The sequence below is a fragment of the Sceloporus occidentalis genome, unplaced genomic scaffold (assembly GCF_023333645.1).
Source record: "Sceloporus occidentalis isolate IW3139 unplaced genomic scaffold, rSceOcc1.0.p SCAF_7, whole genome shotgun sequence".
In the NCBI taxonomy this organism is placed as follows: domain Eukaryota; kingdom Metazoa; phylum Chordata; class Lepidosauria; order Squamata; family Phrynosomatidae; genus Sceloporus; species Sceloporus occidentalis.
In genome coordinates this window covers 7,826,391-7,844,921 of record NW_028316987.1, presented here as the reverse complement: position 1 = coordinate 7,844,921, position 18,531 = coordinate 7,826,391, and the positions used below count along the sequence as shown (strand labels likewise).

The following is an 18,531-nucleotide window of genomic DNA, read 5'->3' as shown; positions in this document are numbered from 1 at the left end:
TACAGATTGCATGTTGAGTTTGTGATTAATTGATATTTCTCTGAACTTTGCCAGTTTGTCAGTAAGTACTTTTTGTAAACCCATCAGAGGACATATAAATATACCAGCTGCTTTCAATGGACTGCAGAGTGAGATATAGACTGAAATGTTGGGCTCGCTTTCTGTTTAACTAGGAGAACCTTCCAGGGCGAAATTATACATTCTGGCAGTGGTTTGATGGAGTGATGGAGGTCCTAAAGAAGCACTTGAAGCCTCACTGGAATGACGGGTGAGATTCCCTGCATATTCTTATATCCATTGTTGCATTAGCTGGGTTTCCTAGCTATGCTACCTGCCTTAAATTTTTGCAGCCTGATGTCCTTCTCTTTCCATCTCTCTTCAGGGCTATTCTAGGTTTTGTCAACAAGCAGCAGGCCCATGATTTATTAATCAACAAGCCAGATGGAACTTTCCTCCTCAGGTTCAGTGACTCTGAAATTGGTGGTATCACAATTGCCTGGAAGTTTGATAATAGTGAGTACCTTATTTGGCAGAAGAAGTGTTGCGTTCTGTCCTTAACATTTCTGAAAGTGTTAAATCTGAACTTTCTAGGCAAGGCAAGTGGGGGATTGGGTTGTTTTAACATAAGCAGTACACATCTTTTACTCACTTGTTGCTGAGGGTTTAGTCCTTGTTCCTGCAAGTATTACTTCTGTTGTAAACATATTGTATATTTATTTTCCTAGTTGCATGCAGAGCTGTTTGTTGTTTCTCACTGCTATATTATGGTACCGTTGGATTTTACAGCTGACAGAATGTTCTGGAACCTGATGCCCTTCACCACCCGTGACTTCTCCATCCGGTCCCTAGCAGACCGTCTTGGAGATCTCCCCTATCTCCTTTTTGTGTATCCTGAGAGGCCCAAAGAAGAGGTCTTCTCCAAATACTACATGCCAGTCCTTGGTAAGTTTGAATCACCCGGAAACTGATCTGTCCAGCTATACTCCATTCCATATTGCATTCCAAAACAAGTAATATCACAGTAATATTTCCCATTCTCATGGCTAAATGCACATGGACACATGTAGATCTCAGGTACAGTGATCTGAGCAGTAGTTACATTCAACAGCAATTCCTATTCTCTAGCAATCACATAATCTTTGTGGCATTGTTGTTAAGGTAAAATTTTTCATTCAGGATGTGCAATTGTGTTATTGCTGGTTTAATTCCTTTTAAGGTTGATCTTTGGTATGTCTTCACTATGCCCATCTTGGGTATGTGTGTGATATATAAATAAAGTTTAATAATAATAGTAGTAGAAATAACAGCAACAATGACATATAAATGAAATGACAGAACATCTAAATGAAATTGCTATAGACAGAATCCCAGTAGGCTGGAACATTGCACATTGTGTAACAATACCTCACTGATACCTAGATCCTTGGATAGAATCTGAATCACAGGTGCTCCAAAACTATTCTAGCCAATAACACTTGGTAAACAGTGAAACTGAAGTAGTAATAATGACAAGAGGCAAAATTTGTTATTAAAAGAAAACAGCTGTGGTTTCAGGAGTGATAGCAGCTCTGGGAGCAATTCTTGTTGAACAGACAAAACATCCGGATGAAACTGCCATAGATAGGGTCACAATATAACAATTACAAAAAGTAACACTGCTTGGAATGTGACACATTATTCTATGATAGATAGCTGACTGATTCTTAGATTCTTAGATAGAATCCACATAATGATCAGTAGCAGTTGGTAAACTTTGAAACTGAAGCTAGACAGAATTATAAGTATTAAGCCATAAGGGGAAATGCCTAAAGTAGATAAAAAAATTACTCCCCACAGAGATGTGAAAATGTCAAAGGCAAGGGAGAACAAAGTGGCTATAGCAGCTAGATTTGAAATGCTTAGATTCTAATAAGTTGGAGGTGAAAATGAATAGTTTTCTTGGTGGTCAGTGGGTGAGCACAAGTTGTTTCTAATTACCTGGTCAGAAATTGGAATAGAAAAGAAAGAATTTTGTTTGATTTGAAAATCTCAGTGAAAGTAGCATTTTCTGAGAGTTTGTGACTTGCTCAAGGTCACCGAGTGGGTTTCCATGACCAAACAGGGATTCCAGACCCTGGCCTCCCAGTTTCCTAATCCAACACTCAAAGCACTATATCACACTGGTTCTCAGAGGAAAGATCTATGATTTTGGTTGGCCTACAATTTGCAGTTGACCAAAACCACCCAGTACGGACTGAAACGTCTTGTTGTAATTGTTGTTGTGTTCCTTCAAGTAGTTTCCAACTTATGGCAACCCTAAGTTGGTGAACCTGGCATGGGGTTTTCTAGGCAAGTTTCAGCAAAGGGAGTTCACCACTGCTTTCCTCTGAGGCTGAGAGAGTGACTTGCCCAAGGTCACCCAGTGAGTTTCCATGGCTGAGATGGGATTCAAACCCTGGTCTCCAGAGTCCTAGTCCAACACGCAAATCACTATGTCATGCTGGCTCTCCATAAAACATGATCATCCTGTAAATTTTGTACTTCTCTGAATTTTGTTCAGAGAACAAATTCCTCAGCTCAGAAAAAGGTACTTAAATGTATATGAAAATACATCTTACAATAACATGTATTCAGGAATAGTTTTTGTGGGTTTTTTGGGCCATGTGGCCATGTTCTAGAAGGGTTTATTCCAGAATACATATAAAATATATTCTAGAACATGGGCACATAGCCCAAAAAAACCTATGGATGCCAGCCATGAAAGCCTTTTACTTTACCTTATATTCAGGAATGTTTGAGTTCTAAGAAAATGCTTTTTAAAAACATCTCTTTAAATACAAATTTTAATGCAAATTTTTAAAAACAGCAGATTAATGAGGAAGTAGTGCAGAACAGACTTAAGAATGAAGAGATGCAAAACAAACCAGGATTAGACTGATTTACCTATCCTTAGTTGGATGGCAAGTTAATGTGAAGTATAATCAGTTCCCCTCCATGATCTAAAGGGTTTCCCCATTTATGACTCAACAGGGACAGTGTTTGTCTGTGTACTCCAATGCAGAGATTGTGGAGCAGACAGCTCACAATGCCTTATGCAATAATTCAATGATCTCTCCTCCCTCTTTGTTTTGCAGCAAAGGCTGTGGATGGATATGTGAAGCCACAGATCAAGCAAGTTGTGCCAGAGTGAGTGTCTTGGAAAAAGAGGAGGAGGGTGGTAGTTGGGTTTTTATAAGACTGATGAAGCAGGGACTTTATTATTCTGACATAGAGGGGAGCAGGTGTCTCTTCAAACTGTGCTTTGGCTCGTTTTGCCTCCTCTATCTCTGCTGTATGCTAAACCAACTTCCTGTTGTGGGAGAAATGAATTTAGGTTGCTTTGCTCCATGCAGAGCCATGGGGGATCTTCTCAGTTCTGGAATGGAGGAATCAAATAATTTCCCTAAACATGAATAGATCCATTAGTGAGACTATACAGATTGCAATGGACCACCTGGTATGAATAGTGTTAGGCTTTCCCATAGTAGGTAGGGACAGTAGGTCCTTAGGACAAATGTATTTTGTTTGCTTGCTAAATATATATCCAGACTTTCCACAAAATGATAGGGTTCTTCAGGCCACCTCCTTTTCAGCAGGATCAGGGCTGCAGCAGCCTCACGCTGCAGCCTCGATCTGACATTTCCAGTGCGCAAAAAAGAGCCGCAAAAAGCTGTTCCTTTTGACGTTTTGGAAAGGATGCCATAGCTGCTTTGGCTGTATGGCACTAATTTGGCATTGTGTTGTATGGACGCAGCGCCGGAGAAGCGTCATGACACCATGCGTCATGTAAAGCAGCGTGTGGCGTCATGGCTCCCTGGGGGCGGAGCTGGGGCAGGTGTCATGTGGACGCTCCGCCCTGACTCTACCCCCAGGTCGGCCTTTCAGGCCGGTCTGTACAGGCCCACTCAAGACAAATATTGCTGCTCTTACTGCTGAAAAAAAGCTGGATACCATGTTGCTGTGATGGAAACTGGTACACAGAGGTGGTCCTCTTTTACATCCCTCAAGTGCCTCCGTGATGTATCTTGGGGGATGTGGCAGACAAAGAAGGAGTCTCTGGGAGTACTTGATTTCACTTCTAACCCATCTTTTGCAGGTTTGCCACCACATCTGGGGACTCTGCAGGTGGAGGGACTACCTACATGGAACAAGCTTCATCCCCAGCTGTTTGTCCTCAATCCCACTACAACATGTATCCACAGAAGTAAGTAAGCTGTTGCAGTGGGCTAGACTTGGAGATTAAGCAGGTCTTATGGGCTTTCACTTTATTATTCCATTGATTGCTGCTTACCTGCTCTTAAACCAGAAAAGGACAAACACTTTGTCTCCAGTGCATACTTTCCATTTTTTCTTGCATCAGTTGGGTCACGGTGCAAGTAATGGGGAGGATTATATGCAGGGATAACTCACAAATGTACACTGTCTTCCCAGTAACTTATGCTCTACCTAGTCCATCAAACAGTTGTTTGGTAAGCTGCAGGAAGTACAGTTGTAGGTGAAGAATGATGCACAGGGATGCTCCCTCCCCCCATTCCATGTTGTCCTCAGCATCACAGTTGCATTTCCTCAGCAATCTGCCAAATCTTCTGTTTGTTAGACTAGAGAGAGGCACAATTTGCATGGATCGATGGTATGTGGGAAGAGTAATATTCATGTGCCTCCATCCATCACAGTTCCTGTTCCCTTCTGCTGAGAAGCAAGCTTGCAGTGAGAGGGTGGCATTTCTGGAACCTGGGTGTCTGTAACAGAAAATATGGAAGATCTCTGCAGGCTGCCCATATGTGAGCATTATATAACTTCCAGCTCTCAACTTTGGCTCCCTGGATGTGAACCAAGAACCTGAAGCTTTCTTGCCATCCAGTGTAGATTGGATTAAGTTACTTAGGAATAGACAGAGAAAAACATAACAAAAAACCCAGTTTCCTTGCTAACTAACTGCTAATATGTTGCTGCTGCACATGAAGCAGCAATAAGATTGTACAGTCCTGCAGTGGCAAAATGGCTTGTACTGTTTTTGAATGCTCCTCTATTAAGGGTCTACAAGAAGGGATTCTTTCCCCCACTCTGACTTTCCTCTTTATGAAGCATGTCTGGAAGAAGGGATTCTTTCCCTTACTCTCAGACTTTCTTCTTTATGAAGCATGCATCTTCTCCCCCAGAATTACTGTTAGGCTGACCCCCATCCGGATGAACCCCATGACTTTCCCTATTCTATCAAGCTGCTTACAGAGTTCTAAGCCATACTACTAAAAATCCTCTCTTTCAGCTCATCTGTAGGAACCAATTTGAAAAAAGGCAACTTGAATTTTACCAAACCCAGAAGCCTAACAGAAATCTTGTGAGCCTCCTAAAAGTACAAATAGTAATGTTGCAGCCAGGCAATCCATCACATGGGAAAGGGTTAACTAGAAATTCCCTTATTAAAATAACAGAACCAAATCTCCTATTTTTTTTTAATTAGGAGAAAGAGAGAAAACAAAGGATGTTAACAATCATATGCAAAGAATTCCAGATAAAATCAAGAGAAACCATCTAAATTATTTACATGTTGCTTCCGTGAGTAGTGTCCTATGTTTCAGAGTATATATTCAGTTCCTTGCAGAAAGGATGGTCTCAGAGAGAGCATCTTGGCCTCTGATTAAGTATTATTAGTATTACTCTTATGCCTTGTTCAGTTGTTCACTTGAACGCATGGAGAGCTTAACTCTAGAGTGCTACATGGGTGGTGAAGACATGGGTGCACATAGAAGCTCCACATCTTCAAACATCATCATACAACTGGCAGCATCTGAGACTTTTCCACATTGAGCACAGAGGTCTGCAGAGGCTCTGTTTTATTGAATCCTGAATTTAGGAAAAGGTAGCTGCTTTGCAGAGAATAGTTATGTCTTCTCTGGTCATGTGATGTTCTCTATTTTCTGTTGCCATTGGTCCAGCCAACAATTTGAAAAAAAACCTACTTAGTGGTCAAACCCTCCCTATTTTTGCACCTACATTTGTATTGTAAAGGCTCTGGTGAGTTCTAGCTGGTCGAAGCATTGTACAAAAGAGATTACATTTTGAATACATATTATAGAACAAAAGAAAACATCTGGTCTGTTGACCCGTATGGTTCCAAATATACCACAGGGGCATGCTTGAGCAGCATCAGTGTAGGGCTTTGTCATATTTCCCCATATAAATAACAAATGAAGGAAAAGGCTTCTAGCACACTCAGATCCCTACTAAAATAGCTTTGCAGGGAGTTATTTCAAAGTAGATAAACATTTTAAACATTTCATCCTCTTCCCACCTCTATTCCAGCCAAGCAGCAGACTGAAGTGGTACAGGCCTTTAGCTCTTCAGGACATGCTTACCTACATGTTTCCATAACTTTAGCTTTCTACTTAGTTCTTTTAATTACCTAAAGTTAATTCTACCTAAATAATAAAGGAAGACACAAAGTTAAAAAATAAAAGACTAGCTAGTATAAGTGCTTTATGAGATGAGATAACTGGTGAAGACCAAGTTATAAAGCAAATGTAAAATATTATGAAAGGAATCCTCTCAAAAAGATATAAATACTAGGGATTCTGGAGAAGCATTGTCATGCTTTTGTCAAACAATTTAACTTTTTATGCATTTATTGTGTGTGTGTGTGTGTGTACGTACACACACACACCATTTTTCCTCCACTGAGCTCAAAGGGGTTTACACAGCTCTCCTCCCTATTGAATCTTCATAAAAAAAAACCTGTGAGGAGGAGCAAACTGAGCGACATTTGGTGGTCCAGTGTTCACTCAGGGAGTTGTATGACTTAGTGAAGCGGTACATCAGGGACTGCCTGAAGGAAGAGGCCCCTCCCTCCTCAACTGTCATCTCGGCCTCAGAGGGAGCCATCAGGCAGACCCAGCAACATCAGGGACTGCCTGAAGGAAGAGGCCCCTCCCTCCTCAACTGTCATCTCGGCCTCAGAGGGAGCCATCAGGCAGACCAGCAACATCTTGGACTGCCTGAAGGACGAGACTTCTCCCTCCTTTAACTGTATTTTGTATTGTATTACGATTTTACTGTACACCGCTATGATCATCGCGGAATAGCGGTCTATAAATAAAACATATTATTATTATTATTATTAAGTGGATCTCCCAGTCCAAATCCAGACTTCTGACAGCTGCATCACACTCCCAGTGATGAAGGCTTCATCTGAACAACCCCAGACTCAAATTTTCAGTGACTTAGGGAGTAACAGCCTCCCCATAAACAGCTTCCTGGCTTTCCAAAAATGCATAGGAGATGGGTGGGGAGGGAGGACGTTACCCCTTACAAACTACCTGACCATCATTCTCCTTTCTCTTTGTCTCAGCCCTGACTCTGTACTGGACCCAGAAGGGGACTTTGATTTGGATGACTCGATGGATGTGGCACGACATGTGGAGGAACTGCTGAGGCGCCCCATGGACAGCCAGTGGATCTCGCATGCACAGTCATGACCCTGCCCCCTTCCCTGAAGAGACCATGCAGAGACTGTGAAACATGGGCATGGGGAGGCCATTGCCATGCAAGAGTGCAGCTGCTGTGGGGGATGCACTTCCTCACCCTTAGTGGGGCAAGTTTGCCATGCTCTAGCTGAAGGGAGATGCTTGTGAGGCAATGGGTGCCATCCCTTCCTTTGCCCCATACAAAAGGCAGTGGAGTGTTATCGCTTGGTTTTCCCATCTGCTCTGCTGAGAGACTTGCCTCAGGCCTTCTGCTTCAGCACACTGCCTCGTTCTGCAAGCTACTGTTTGATTTGTATCAGAAAACCATTCCCTCCCACCCTCCCAGAATGCAACACACTGCCATTCTTTGCCTAGAAGCCTTTTGGGTGTCTGGAAGTGGGGAGGAGTGAGCTGTGGAAGAGAGTAGGCCTTATTTGAAGGATAATATTTTGTAATCTTTCGGTGTATGCATTTTATTCTCTCTCTACTGCGCCTCAGAAAAACGGTGTGTGTTTGTTCGCGAGTATGGTGTGTATGTCTGCATTTGGCCTATGTTTCCATTGTGCAGGCATGTGCGTGATGTTCTGTGTAAGAAGCATTCGCTCTGTGGAAGCACTGCTTCTGTTTGTACCCAGACACTGAGGTCAGCTCCTGCCAGGTCCCCTTTGGCTTGGCAGAGTCCCCTGGAGCCATTTTATGTGCCCTTCTCTTAGTTTCATCCCAGTCTTTTGTCTTGTCAAAAGATAGTTGCTTTACATCTTGGCTGCTCCATCTAATGTCCCTTGGCTTTCAGTATGTTTGATGTTTTGCACCCTGGTATCATGTGTTCAGAAGATTTTGTGTGTGTGTAGGGGGAAAATATCTTCCCCTTTTCTCTCTCACTCTCTCTAAACGAATTGTGAATTGCAGAACTAAAATCTGAAATAATTGTGTATCTGCCTCACCCACCCACTTAAAATAGGGAGTGGGAAGCAGGTTCCAGAGTTTTATTAGTAGTTTCAGAAAAGAAAGAGATGCCCTAAGGAGAGAGTTCTAGACAATTCAAGAACAATTGCCACTTCTGTTTTTCTTCTCTTCTCTCTGCAAACCCTGATCTCTCATTTGGCTTAGACAACTGGGAAGAATAGCAACCTACAAGCACTATTTTTATACCTAATAGACAATAAAGCACAGACTATTTTAACACAGTGTTAAAGATTTCTCACATATATGCCTGTGGGTCAGGTGATATTTTTTTTTAATGAAGGGATCCAGTCACCAATTCAACCACCATGTTTTTCCTGAGCCCCTGAAGAAAGTGTCTAATGAGCCACATATATCCTACTTCTCTTTTGCCGACCTGTTCACATAAATGGCAAAGCCAAATACTTTTCCATGGGCAGTCTCTTGGATTTGAAGCATTAAGTAGTGAAAGCTGAGTGTTAAGACTGAGGGAACTCAAGGCCAAGCTGAAAGCTACTGTGGCCTAAAGCTGTGGCATGCTTTTCTGTGCCACAGATATCCCTGTAGTTTTGTTTGGTCGCATGGCTCCACCTGAGCTTCAGAGGCCTGTAATTCTCCCTGGAAAAGAATTTAGCCCTTTCCTCACTAGTATCCCATTTAAGCCTTTATGTAGAAGAACAGCGTCCTCATTAGGTTATATTTTCCTCTTCCTCTCCTACCAAAAAACATCTTGCAGAAAGTTTAGAGTAACTGTTACTACAACGATTGTCCTGTGCATACTTAAAGGTTTAGGTTATTCAGTGAATGTTTCTGGATGAAATTACTCTTTGCCCCTCAGAATCACCAAAGAAACATTAATTCCTGACTATTGTCTCTCCCAAACACCGTGAAACATCCTCTCCTCAAGTTTGCAGAGTGAGCTGGAGGAGTACGAATTTCATGCACTTTGCACATGAAAATAACTTCCTGAAGGCTACACAGACAGATATATGTCTCTAGGGCAAACACAGTATATTCACTCTGACATCATGCTGTGAAAGCTAGCTGGCTGTTGAATTGATTTCATGCTGTTTGCAGACTTGAAATGTTAACAAATACTTCTCAGAGGGTCATGCCAGACATGATTTCTTTCCCCGGGAACAACCAAATGATGTTATTTCAGAGAGCATGCTCCTTCTAGTGGAATCACCAACAAATGCACCAACATAAATATAGTACTGGGAAAATATAATTCCTTCCCCTATCTTCCTATCTTAAATAATGGCTGCTCTTGCTTGCAGATCATTTGTTGTGGGATTAGTGGCTACGCTGCAGTTACAGGCACCTTTTGGACAGTGCCTGTGATGTAAGCAGGAGACATCACAAGCTATTCCTCATGCCTTCCTGCACTGGACACTTAGGAGAAGAATAAGTAGGTTTAGAAACTTCTCCCCCCCCCCCCCCCGCCTCCTTTGCCATTTTCTCCCAAGGCTGCATATTTTCCTTGACCAATGTGCATACATGTGCCTCCAGTATGTTTTTTTAAAAGCTCTTGCTTGCCATTGCAAGATTATCATTAGGATACAAGGCTAGCCCCACCCTGCTTTTCTTGCTCGGAGGTAGTGACATTGTTGTAGATAGCAAAAGAACAGAAACTGGGGGTAGACTAGAAAAAGAGCTTTCCAGAAAGCTCATATAGGTCACATTGAAAAGAGCCTTCTTAAAGGCCAAATTACATCCAGGCACAATTTTTCTGTTCATGTTCACACTACTTGTACATTTCCACTCTGTAACAACTGAAAGCTCTTCCCCAAATTTTTTTTTTCTGGTATCCATATGCACACACATACACACACACTTTCTCTCTTCTGCCCCTATTTCCTATAGCCCTTAGGATTTGCTACAGTCTCCTGCCACTATCTTCCATCAGACCCCTTTGGCTTCCATCCCCCCCCCCCCCCCCAATATCTCTGAACCTTATTTTGTGCCTAACATTACCCCCTCCCCCATTTTTTAAGGCTGCCTTTCTCTAGGACCCATAATTCATTTATTTAGGCTGGACTCATAGAGTAATTTGGGAGGGAGGGAGGAAGAGAGTTGAAAGTGATAAGATAAAAGGCATCTCTGGTGTATACACTTGCATATCTGTGTTCTTGCCAAACATCTCAGGTTAGCTTTTGAAACAATATGAAAACATATGTTTGCCAGATGAATTAGTAAGGTGACTGTAAATTCACTGGCAATTATTCCTCTTCCATACTGGGTTATATATACTATAATCTACATTGGGAATGGGGAACATCTTCTGGATGTTGCCGGTCTGCAATTCCCATCATCTTTCCTTACTGGCTATGCTAGCTAGGGCTGATAGGAGATGTGATAAACCAACATTAAAGGGTCAAATACTCCCGACCCCAGATCTCTATGTAGTTCAAAATCTTTTCGGTACCTAACCCATCAACCATGTATGTTATATAGCATGGCAGCCCAACTTTGTAAAACACCATAGGATACTGTTCTCAGGACCCTTCCACAGAATATTACAGATTTTAATGTGATAAATTGTTTTAATAATTTCATGTGAAAAGCAATGATGGAGTTCCAACACTATCAAATGGCACAATCAGTTAATATGGGGAGATGCCTCTTAGCTGGTGAAATAGTTTGTCTCTGTAGCTCAACATCATCTATGCTGCCAGTGGGTCTTCTCCAGATGCTCTAGCATACCTCCTTCCCATCACCTCCCAGCCAATGCCAAGAATGAAATCTGGAATATGCTGCATGTAAATAATGTGTTCTGCTATAATGCTATGCCACCTCATAAAAATTTTCAAACTGTGATAGATCGCTCATCTTTTGAGGATGTGGAGATAGAAGTGGAGCAGTTATGTCTTTCTCTGGCCAAAAATCTGCATCGACTAATTTTGACCAGCTGTGATTGGAACTGGAAAAAGAAGAAACCCTGGGCTTGTACTGGTCCCTCTGCTCAGATGCCAAGAGCAGCTGTACCATGAAGGGAACTGGCAGGCACCTCAGCAGGTGGCCAAGTCTGGTTTCATTATTGTGGGCTTGAGTGGTGAATTCTTGGAGATGAGGGTTCAAATCCCTGCAGAGAATGGTGTTCAAATCTCTGCTCAGCCATGAAAACCCACTGGGGAACCTCAAGCCAGTCACACTCTTTCAACTTAAGAGGACGGTTGACAGGGTTGAAGAAGATGTATCTTGCTAAGAAAACACATACGATATAGTCACCTGAAGTCAAGAGTTAATTTGAAGGAACAACAAAACAAAAGGTGTCAACATGAGGCACAAAATTTGAACATAAGCCAGCAAAATGTCTTTTGGTCAGCAACAAAGGGGAAAGCCATACCTCAGTAGTGAAGAGTATATGTTTTGCATACAGAAGATCCCAGGATTCATCCATGACATCTCCAGGGTTGGTGAAGAAAGAGTCCTACCTGAAATCTTGCCAGAAAGTTCCTGCCAATCAGTGCAGACAATACTGAACTGGATGGACCAGTCAATCAGTATCAGGAAAGTCTCTGTGTTCCTAAACTTTTCATGACACAAAATACTTGTTCTTAATAATGTTAAAGCTACTGTGAGGTGAGGGCAGATACCTAAAACTTCTTACAAGGGTCTGAAAGTGTGTGGAATTTGTTACAGGCGCATCCTATACCAGCACAGAATCCAGCTGGCACTGGGAACAGCACAGGGTGGGTTTCTGTTTCTCCTTTATGGGATTCTCTAGGAAAATGCAGTTTGGGAAAGTGTGGGTTATTTTAATACAACTCCCAGAATCCCCAGCCCGCATGGCCATTCTGGGAAGAAGTCCCACAGCCATTTTCTGTATGAATTGGACTTGTACGAAAGCACAGTGACTGTCCATTTAAGTGGAATTTGCACAAAAATTCCCAGTGTGTTTTTGCCTGTTCCATTTTCACAAGTGAGTCCAGTTCTGTCCAACTACATGTTACAAATTTTCTTTTCCTAGAAGTAAAATTATGGTTAAAACAGACACACAACACAAAGATTGCACTATTTTAAAGAACTATTTTGCCCTGAAAGCTTTTTAATGGTACACTGAAAAAAATGTTTTCCACTAAATTACCACTTTTCTTTAAGAAATAAAAAAGCATATGTTGGATGTGCCCTTTATTTTTATTTTTTATTTTTTTTGGTATTGAATTTGAAAAGAGGAAAACCCTCATGGAGTATAATTTAAAATGTCTTCTAGGAGCAAGAGACATGTCAAAAACCTTTGATGAAAATATTCCTGTTTTGAAATGTCTAGCATCCACTACCAATAAAGTATTGTCTGCAATTTGCAGGGCAGGGAATGGTCAATGTAGTTTTTTGGTTTCAAATTGCCTCCATGTTCTAGGGAACAAAGTTAATGCCTGAACCTGAACAGTTTGAACAGCCGGAGCCAGTGTGGTGTAATGGTTTGAGGGTCGGACTGAGACTCGAGACCGGAGTTCGAATTCCAGCTAGGTGACATTGAATTCAGGTGGGTGACCCTGGGCAAGTCACACTCTCTCAGCCTCAGTGGATAGCCATGGCAAACACCCTCTGAACAAATTTGCCAAGAAGACCATGTGATAGGTTTGCCTGAAGGTCACCATAAGTCAGACATGACTTGAAGGCACACTACAACAGTAAAACAGTTGTGAAACTGTTTTAGCAAACAGAACAAGAACATAATTGGGATGGCTGTTGTGTGGATCTACAGAGAAAATGTTGAATGTGCTGTGAGTAGGTGGAAGATGCGGGAAAGGGACTGGAAGGTACTACTATAAAGACAAGCTAACTTCTAAGTAGTATATCAGCTTTAACCTATGCATGCCTACACAGAGGTATGACCCTCTGAATTCAATGAGAGTTACTCAGGGCTTGTTCACACTGAATGAAACAGCCCTGATCCATTTTGGAAATCAACCTTTGCAGATGACACACATGGCTGAAACGACAAGGAAATGTCCCCAAGCTGCACTCTGGGGCTTAACCAGAGGCAAATAATAATAATAATAATAATAATAATAATAAACTTCCCAAATAGACAAGTTTAGCCTCTCAATTATAGCCCACTGTTGTTCCATATAAAACACCCCGTATACCTCTGAAGTTGTCTTTCTTAAAAGAGGTGCTTAACCTAGACTAAAGATCAGCTCTCTTGAACTACCCAAGTTAGAATAATAATAATAATCCCTGATTGCTCTGGTTAGGCTGGAAAGAGAGAGAGAATGAACTATCACATCAGTGTGAGATAGTGGAAAGGCCAGGTGGCTGCCAGCATCATTGCTGGCCATTTTTTTTTTTTTATCGCCTGCCTGCAAATCAGTCATCCAAGTCACCTAAGTATCACTTGGTCAGCGGCACCATTGACTCATTGCACAGCTGTGAAGCAAAATAACGGCAAACACATCAGATTACCAACAATAAAATGGATTTATTAGAAACATTAATAAACTGGCTGGTCCAACAGGGATACATAGGGGGAAGAGGGAGAAAGGGGATATGTATGGAGGGAAACATCATGACTGGGCAGGTGCATGTTCCACGAGGGCCTGGAGTCTACCTTGGATTTCTCTAAACTGGCCTTCCTCTGCCCCAGTTGGCACACTGCAGGGGGCAAGCAAGATAATGGGGGGGGGGGGGGCTTCTATGTGCTGTGCCAATGTGTCACTGGGTGCACCAGTGAGCCATATGGGCAGTCGATCAATTGTGCAATGAAGCAGACAGTCATGCAAGGCATCCAAAGGGCTGGTGGCTGGGCAGGATGAGGGAGGTTATTATTATTATTATTATTATTATTATTATTATTATTATTATTTATAGAGCGCTGTAACGTTTGCCCAGTGATTACGTAGCAAAGGTCAAATAAAATAGGGGGAGGGGAATAATAATAATAATAATAATAATAATAATAATAGATTTATTTATATCTCGTCCAATCAAAAGGAATCCAGGCGGGTTACAACAATTTTAAAAAATACATTAAAAGTACAATAAAATACAAATTAATCCCTTCCCAATCCCCCATCCCAGTGCTAAAACAAATAACAATAAACAATATAAAAACATTAAAATACAATTAGATAAAAATTGGGAAAAAGAATAAAAACCTGCCAAGAGGCGTACGATCTGAAACAACAACATACATGTTTAAAATATCCCTAAAATAATACTAAGTAGTATCCAATAAAAACAAAGTAAGCAGCAGATTAACAACCAATAATTTGGAATGCCTCCCTAAACAAGAGTGTCTTCAATCTGGCCTTAAAATTAGCCAAGGAAGTAATAGTCCTTAATTGTGTGGGAAGGAGATTCCAGGCACAGGAGAAGGGGCAGATTTGAGCAGGGGAGGAGGAGACTCTTGGCTGGGTCAGGAGACCAGTGTCATAAGATCTCAACGCGCATGGAAGCCAGTAAGGAGAGATGAGTGCTGACAAATAAGAGGGAGCCAAGACATGAAGGGCTTTAAAGGTCAGGAGAAGAATTTTATATCAGGTTCTGAAAAGAATGGGGATCCAATGGATGGCTAACCACAAGGGGGTAACATGATCAAAACGACAGGCGGAGAAGATGATCTTGGCTGCTGAGCTTTGCACAGAGATTAGGGAGCTAAAGTGGGAAATAGGAAGACCCACTAGCAATGAGTTGCAATAATCCAGGTGTGATATTGCCAGGGATGTAACCAGGATTTTGGGAAGGGGGGGGGGTGTCCAGACAAACTGCACCATTATAATAGGGCTTGGGCGCGATGGCGCTGCGGCACACACCATTCATTGTATCTAATGGAAGGGGAGTCTGGACCCCACAGACCCCCCCCCCCCTTGGCTACGTCCCTGATATCACCAATGTATGCACCAAAGTCTTCGCCATCAAAACAGAAACAGTCAAATTCTGATGAGATTATAAAGAATGAATCGGCATGACTTGGCTGTAGCCTGGATATGTGGAGTGAACGATAACAAAGAGTCAAATAGCAAGCCAAGGCTTCGGGCCTCATTGACAGATTAAATGGAAATGTCATTTACAGTAACTGACAAAGAACACTATGGAGATGATTTTGCATGAATGGCATGCCCTTGTGCACATGCATGCGGGGTGGAACAGGAAAAAATAATGGTGTGGTGTGGCTTATAGCCACGATTGTTCCATTATGGTGGTTCTGTCCTTATAGCAAGAAGGTGGTGGTCTGGAAACCAGTGATGTGATGATTTCCCACAAATCAGGAAATCTCAAGGGAGAGCCAGCTTTTCTCCTTCCAACTTTAGTTTATTTTGCACAGTGTTGCAACCTAAGGCCATAATGCTATATGCACTTACCTGTTAGTAAACCATGTTGAATTCATTGAGGCTTATTTTTATTATACTTGCATAGTATGTTTTATAGTAAATAATTCATTGCTTTACAAGGTACTTAAACAATTCTGTTTTCCCGAGACCGGTTTGAACAAATGGGCTAGCTTTCTATTATCTGCTGCAAAAGAGAATGCACATTCTTTGTCCCAAGGTATTTTGTTACCATCGGTAATTGTTTGCACTCTGCACAGACTAAAGTGATTAGTCTTCCAAAACTTTCTGAGTTATTTTGATACTGTCACACATGGCACATGGAAATTAAATTGTCCATAATAAGCAGCAGGGTGATGCTGTTAGTCCTCCCCCACTTCATTTTTGTATTTGTTAATCCTGACTGTGAGGAAGAGTCTTGTCAAAAAAGCAAGCTCACTGCTTTGTGAACTTCAGGAGCATTCTCCAAGGAGTTAAAAAAAATGTGGCCTATGAATCACTATTAATTTATTCCCCAGGCTTTCAGTCACAGCATATTTCTATTTAAAGTATATTGCAAAGATCCTTACACTCCCATTATTTTATTTCTATATTTATTAAAATGTTAACACCCCATTGCAAAGCCAAAAAGCTCAGAGCAGGGCAAAGGCTATAAAACAATATGAAACCATTTAAAACCATTCAAAGCCATCGAACATTTAAAAAGACTGAAGCTGTTGCCACACTGCAAACTTAGTGCAGTTTGATACTGCTTTAACTGCCACGGCTCCATACTATGGAATCCTGGGATTTATAGTTTGTTGTGGCACCAGAGCCCTCTGACAGAGAAGGCCAAATATCTCACAAAACTACAAATCTCAGAATTCCATAGCATTGAGCCATGACAAAATGGTGTCAATCTGCATTAATACTGTAGTGTAGATGCAGCCCCAGTCAAACTATGATCACTGGGCCCTAAAAGTTTGAGAGAAGAGCTACGTTTTAACTTGGCACCAATGTTGACACCCATCAGGGCTCCAAAGGAGAGCACATTCCACAGGTACAACAAAGAAAGCTCTCTCCCACGTCTCTACAAAAGCCTATAACTCCCACTGGAGGCACTTGAAGGAGAGACATGCCTCGAGGTGTGCACTGTTAATGGTCTTCATCCCAGCCAGTGGCTCAAGGTTGACTCAGCCTTCTAAGGTTGCTAAAATGAGTACCCAGCTTGTTGGGGGCGCTTGGCTTACATGTTGTAAACCACTTAGAGAGTGCTTAAGAGGTATAGAAATGTACTTGCTATTGCTACTGCTTGCCATTCATTATACTTTTGCCCCCGAAACTGCTTTTTTAGGCTAACTAGGGATGGAACAAACATTCATTGGCATATCCATTTCACACTCACCCCTTCAGCAGTTCCTGTGAAACCTTGCCTCAGAAGTTTGCATATTTGGAAAGCTTGTGGTGCAATATTCCCAAGCACACCTTAGTCAATGGAAAAAACATGTACAAAACTCTGCACATTACAGAACGTGTACACAAAACGGACATAAACTGGCGGAAATGTGCATGGGAAATGCTGTGTGTACTGGGTTTCCATGTGGGAATTCACAATCCTGTAACTCGAGATTTGGAAAGAGCTGATAAGATCAAGATGGAATGTTTTTCACATCCTTTTTCACATCCTTGCCCGTAAAATACTACTACTGTTTCTGTCTTTTCTTATGGACCATTTCACTGCCTGCCTTCAACTTGATTTTGACCCATGGTGACCCTATGAATGAAAGACCTCCAAGTCGCCCTATCCTCAGCCACCCTGCTGAGATCTTGCAGAATCAGGGGCATGGCTTTCATTATTGAATTCATCCATCTGGTTGAATTGAATTCATCGTGGCTGAATTCATCCATCAGGTATATGGTCTTCCTTCTGCCCTCCATTTTCCTAAGCATTATCATCTTTTCTAGTGAATCATGTCTTCTCTTGATACAGCCAAAGTTATGACAACTCATTTAGTAATCTTGCCTCCTGGAGAGAATTTGGTCCTGATTTGCTCTAGGGTCCATTTATTTATCTTTTGTTGTTTTAGCAGTCCATGCTATCCACAGGACTCTTCTCCAGCATCACATCTCAAATGAGTTGATTTTCTTCCTATCAGCCTTTTTCACAGTCCAACTTTCATATATTGTTGTATGCCTTCAACTCATTTCCAACTTATAGCAACCCTAAGACAAATCTGTCATGGGGTTTTCTGAGACTGAGAGTGTGTGTCAGACAGGTCTCCTGTGTTCCATTGCTTACTGCTCAGATCACTTGTTCTCCGCTGCTACTAATGCAGGAAAAGAGCAACCCTGGAAGCAGCACCAAGATTAATCTTGCCTGATCCCCAGCAATTGCATAAGCTGATGAAGAGCAAGAACAGGCTTCAGGGGGAAATGAGTGGTGTCTTCACCAGCTTTAGAGGTCGCATGGGAAGCAGCTGACAGTCATATGTCCTCAACCATGAATGAATTTATATCAGGGAGGCATCAGTAGTCCTGGGTGAAACCCACTGTTTGATGAATTTAAAGACAATCACAATCCTAATTTAGGAAGTACTTCAAAGCAGCCCAATGGGGACTAGAGTACTAACTGAGTGTTGGGATGGGAAATGAAAAACTAGAGGAGGGAGGGAGCAAATGATGTGGCTGGAATTTCACATTGCACTATTCCATGCTGCATCATTTTGTTGCAAGTCCATTTCTATTTAATTGTTCTCCTGCATATCTTTTACTTCTGCTCAGCGTGGAACAGGGTAACAGTGCAGGGCAATGGAAGCCTTTCCACTAAAAATCTTATTCTCACTCACATACATCCA

General features: G+C 41.9%; 1 protein-coding gene across 4 annotated transcripts in view; it reads left to right on the top strand.

Annotated features, from left to right (window-relative positions):
- LOC149309111 (signal transducer and activator of transcription 5B) overlaps positions 1 to 12,734 on the top strand; it is a 79,905-nt gene extending 67,171 nt beyond the window's left edge. For all 4 annotated transcript variants that reach the window (XM_089531813.1, XM_089531810.1, XM_089531811.1 and 1 more), the window contains 6 exons: positions 174 to 268; positions 383 to 513; positions 787 to 942; positions 3,114 to 3,165; positions 4,115 to 4,222; positions 7,364 to 12,734. In XM_089531813.1, the coding sequence (XP_089387939.1) occupies positions 174 to 268; positions 383 to 513; positions 787 to 942; positions 3,114 to 3,165; positions 4,115 to 4,222; positions 7,364 to 7,490 (669 nt within the window). In that variant the 3' untranslated portion in view covers positions 7,491 to 12,734. The remainder of the gene's footprint in view (positions 1 to 173; positions 269 to 382; positions 514 to 786; positions 943 to 3,113; positions 3,166 to 4,114; positions 4,223 to 7,363) is intronic.
- Positions 12,735 to 18,531: the final 5,797 nt, after the last annotated feature.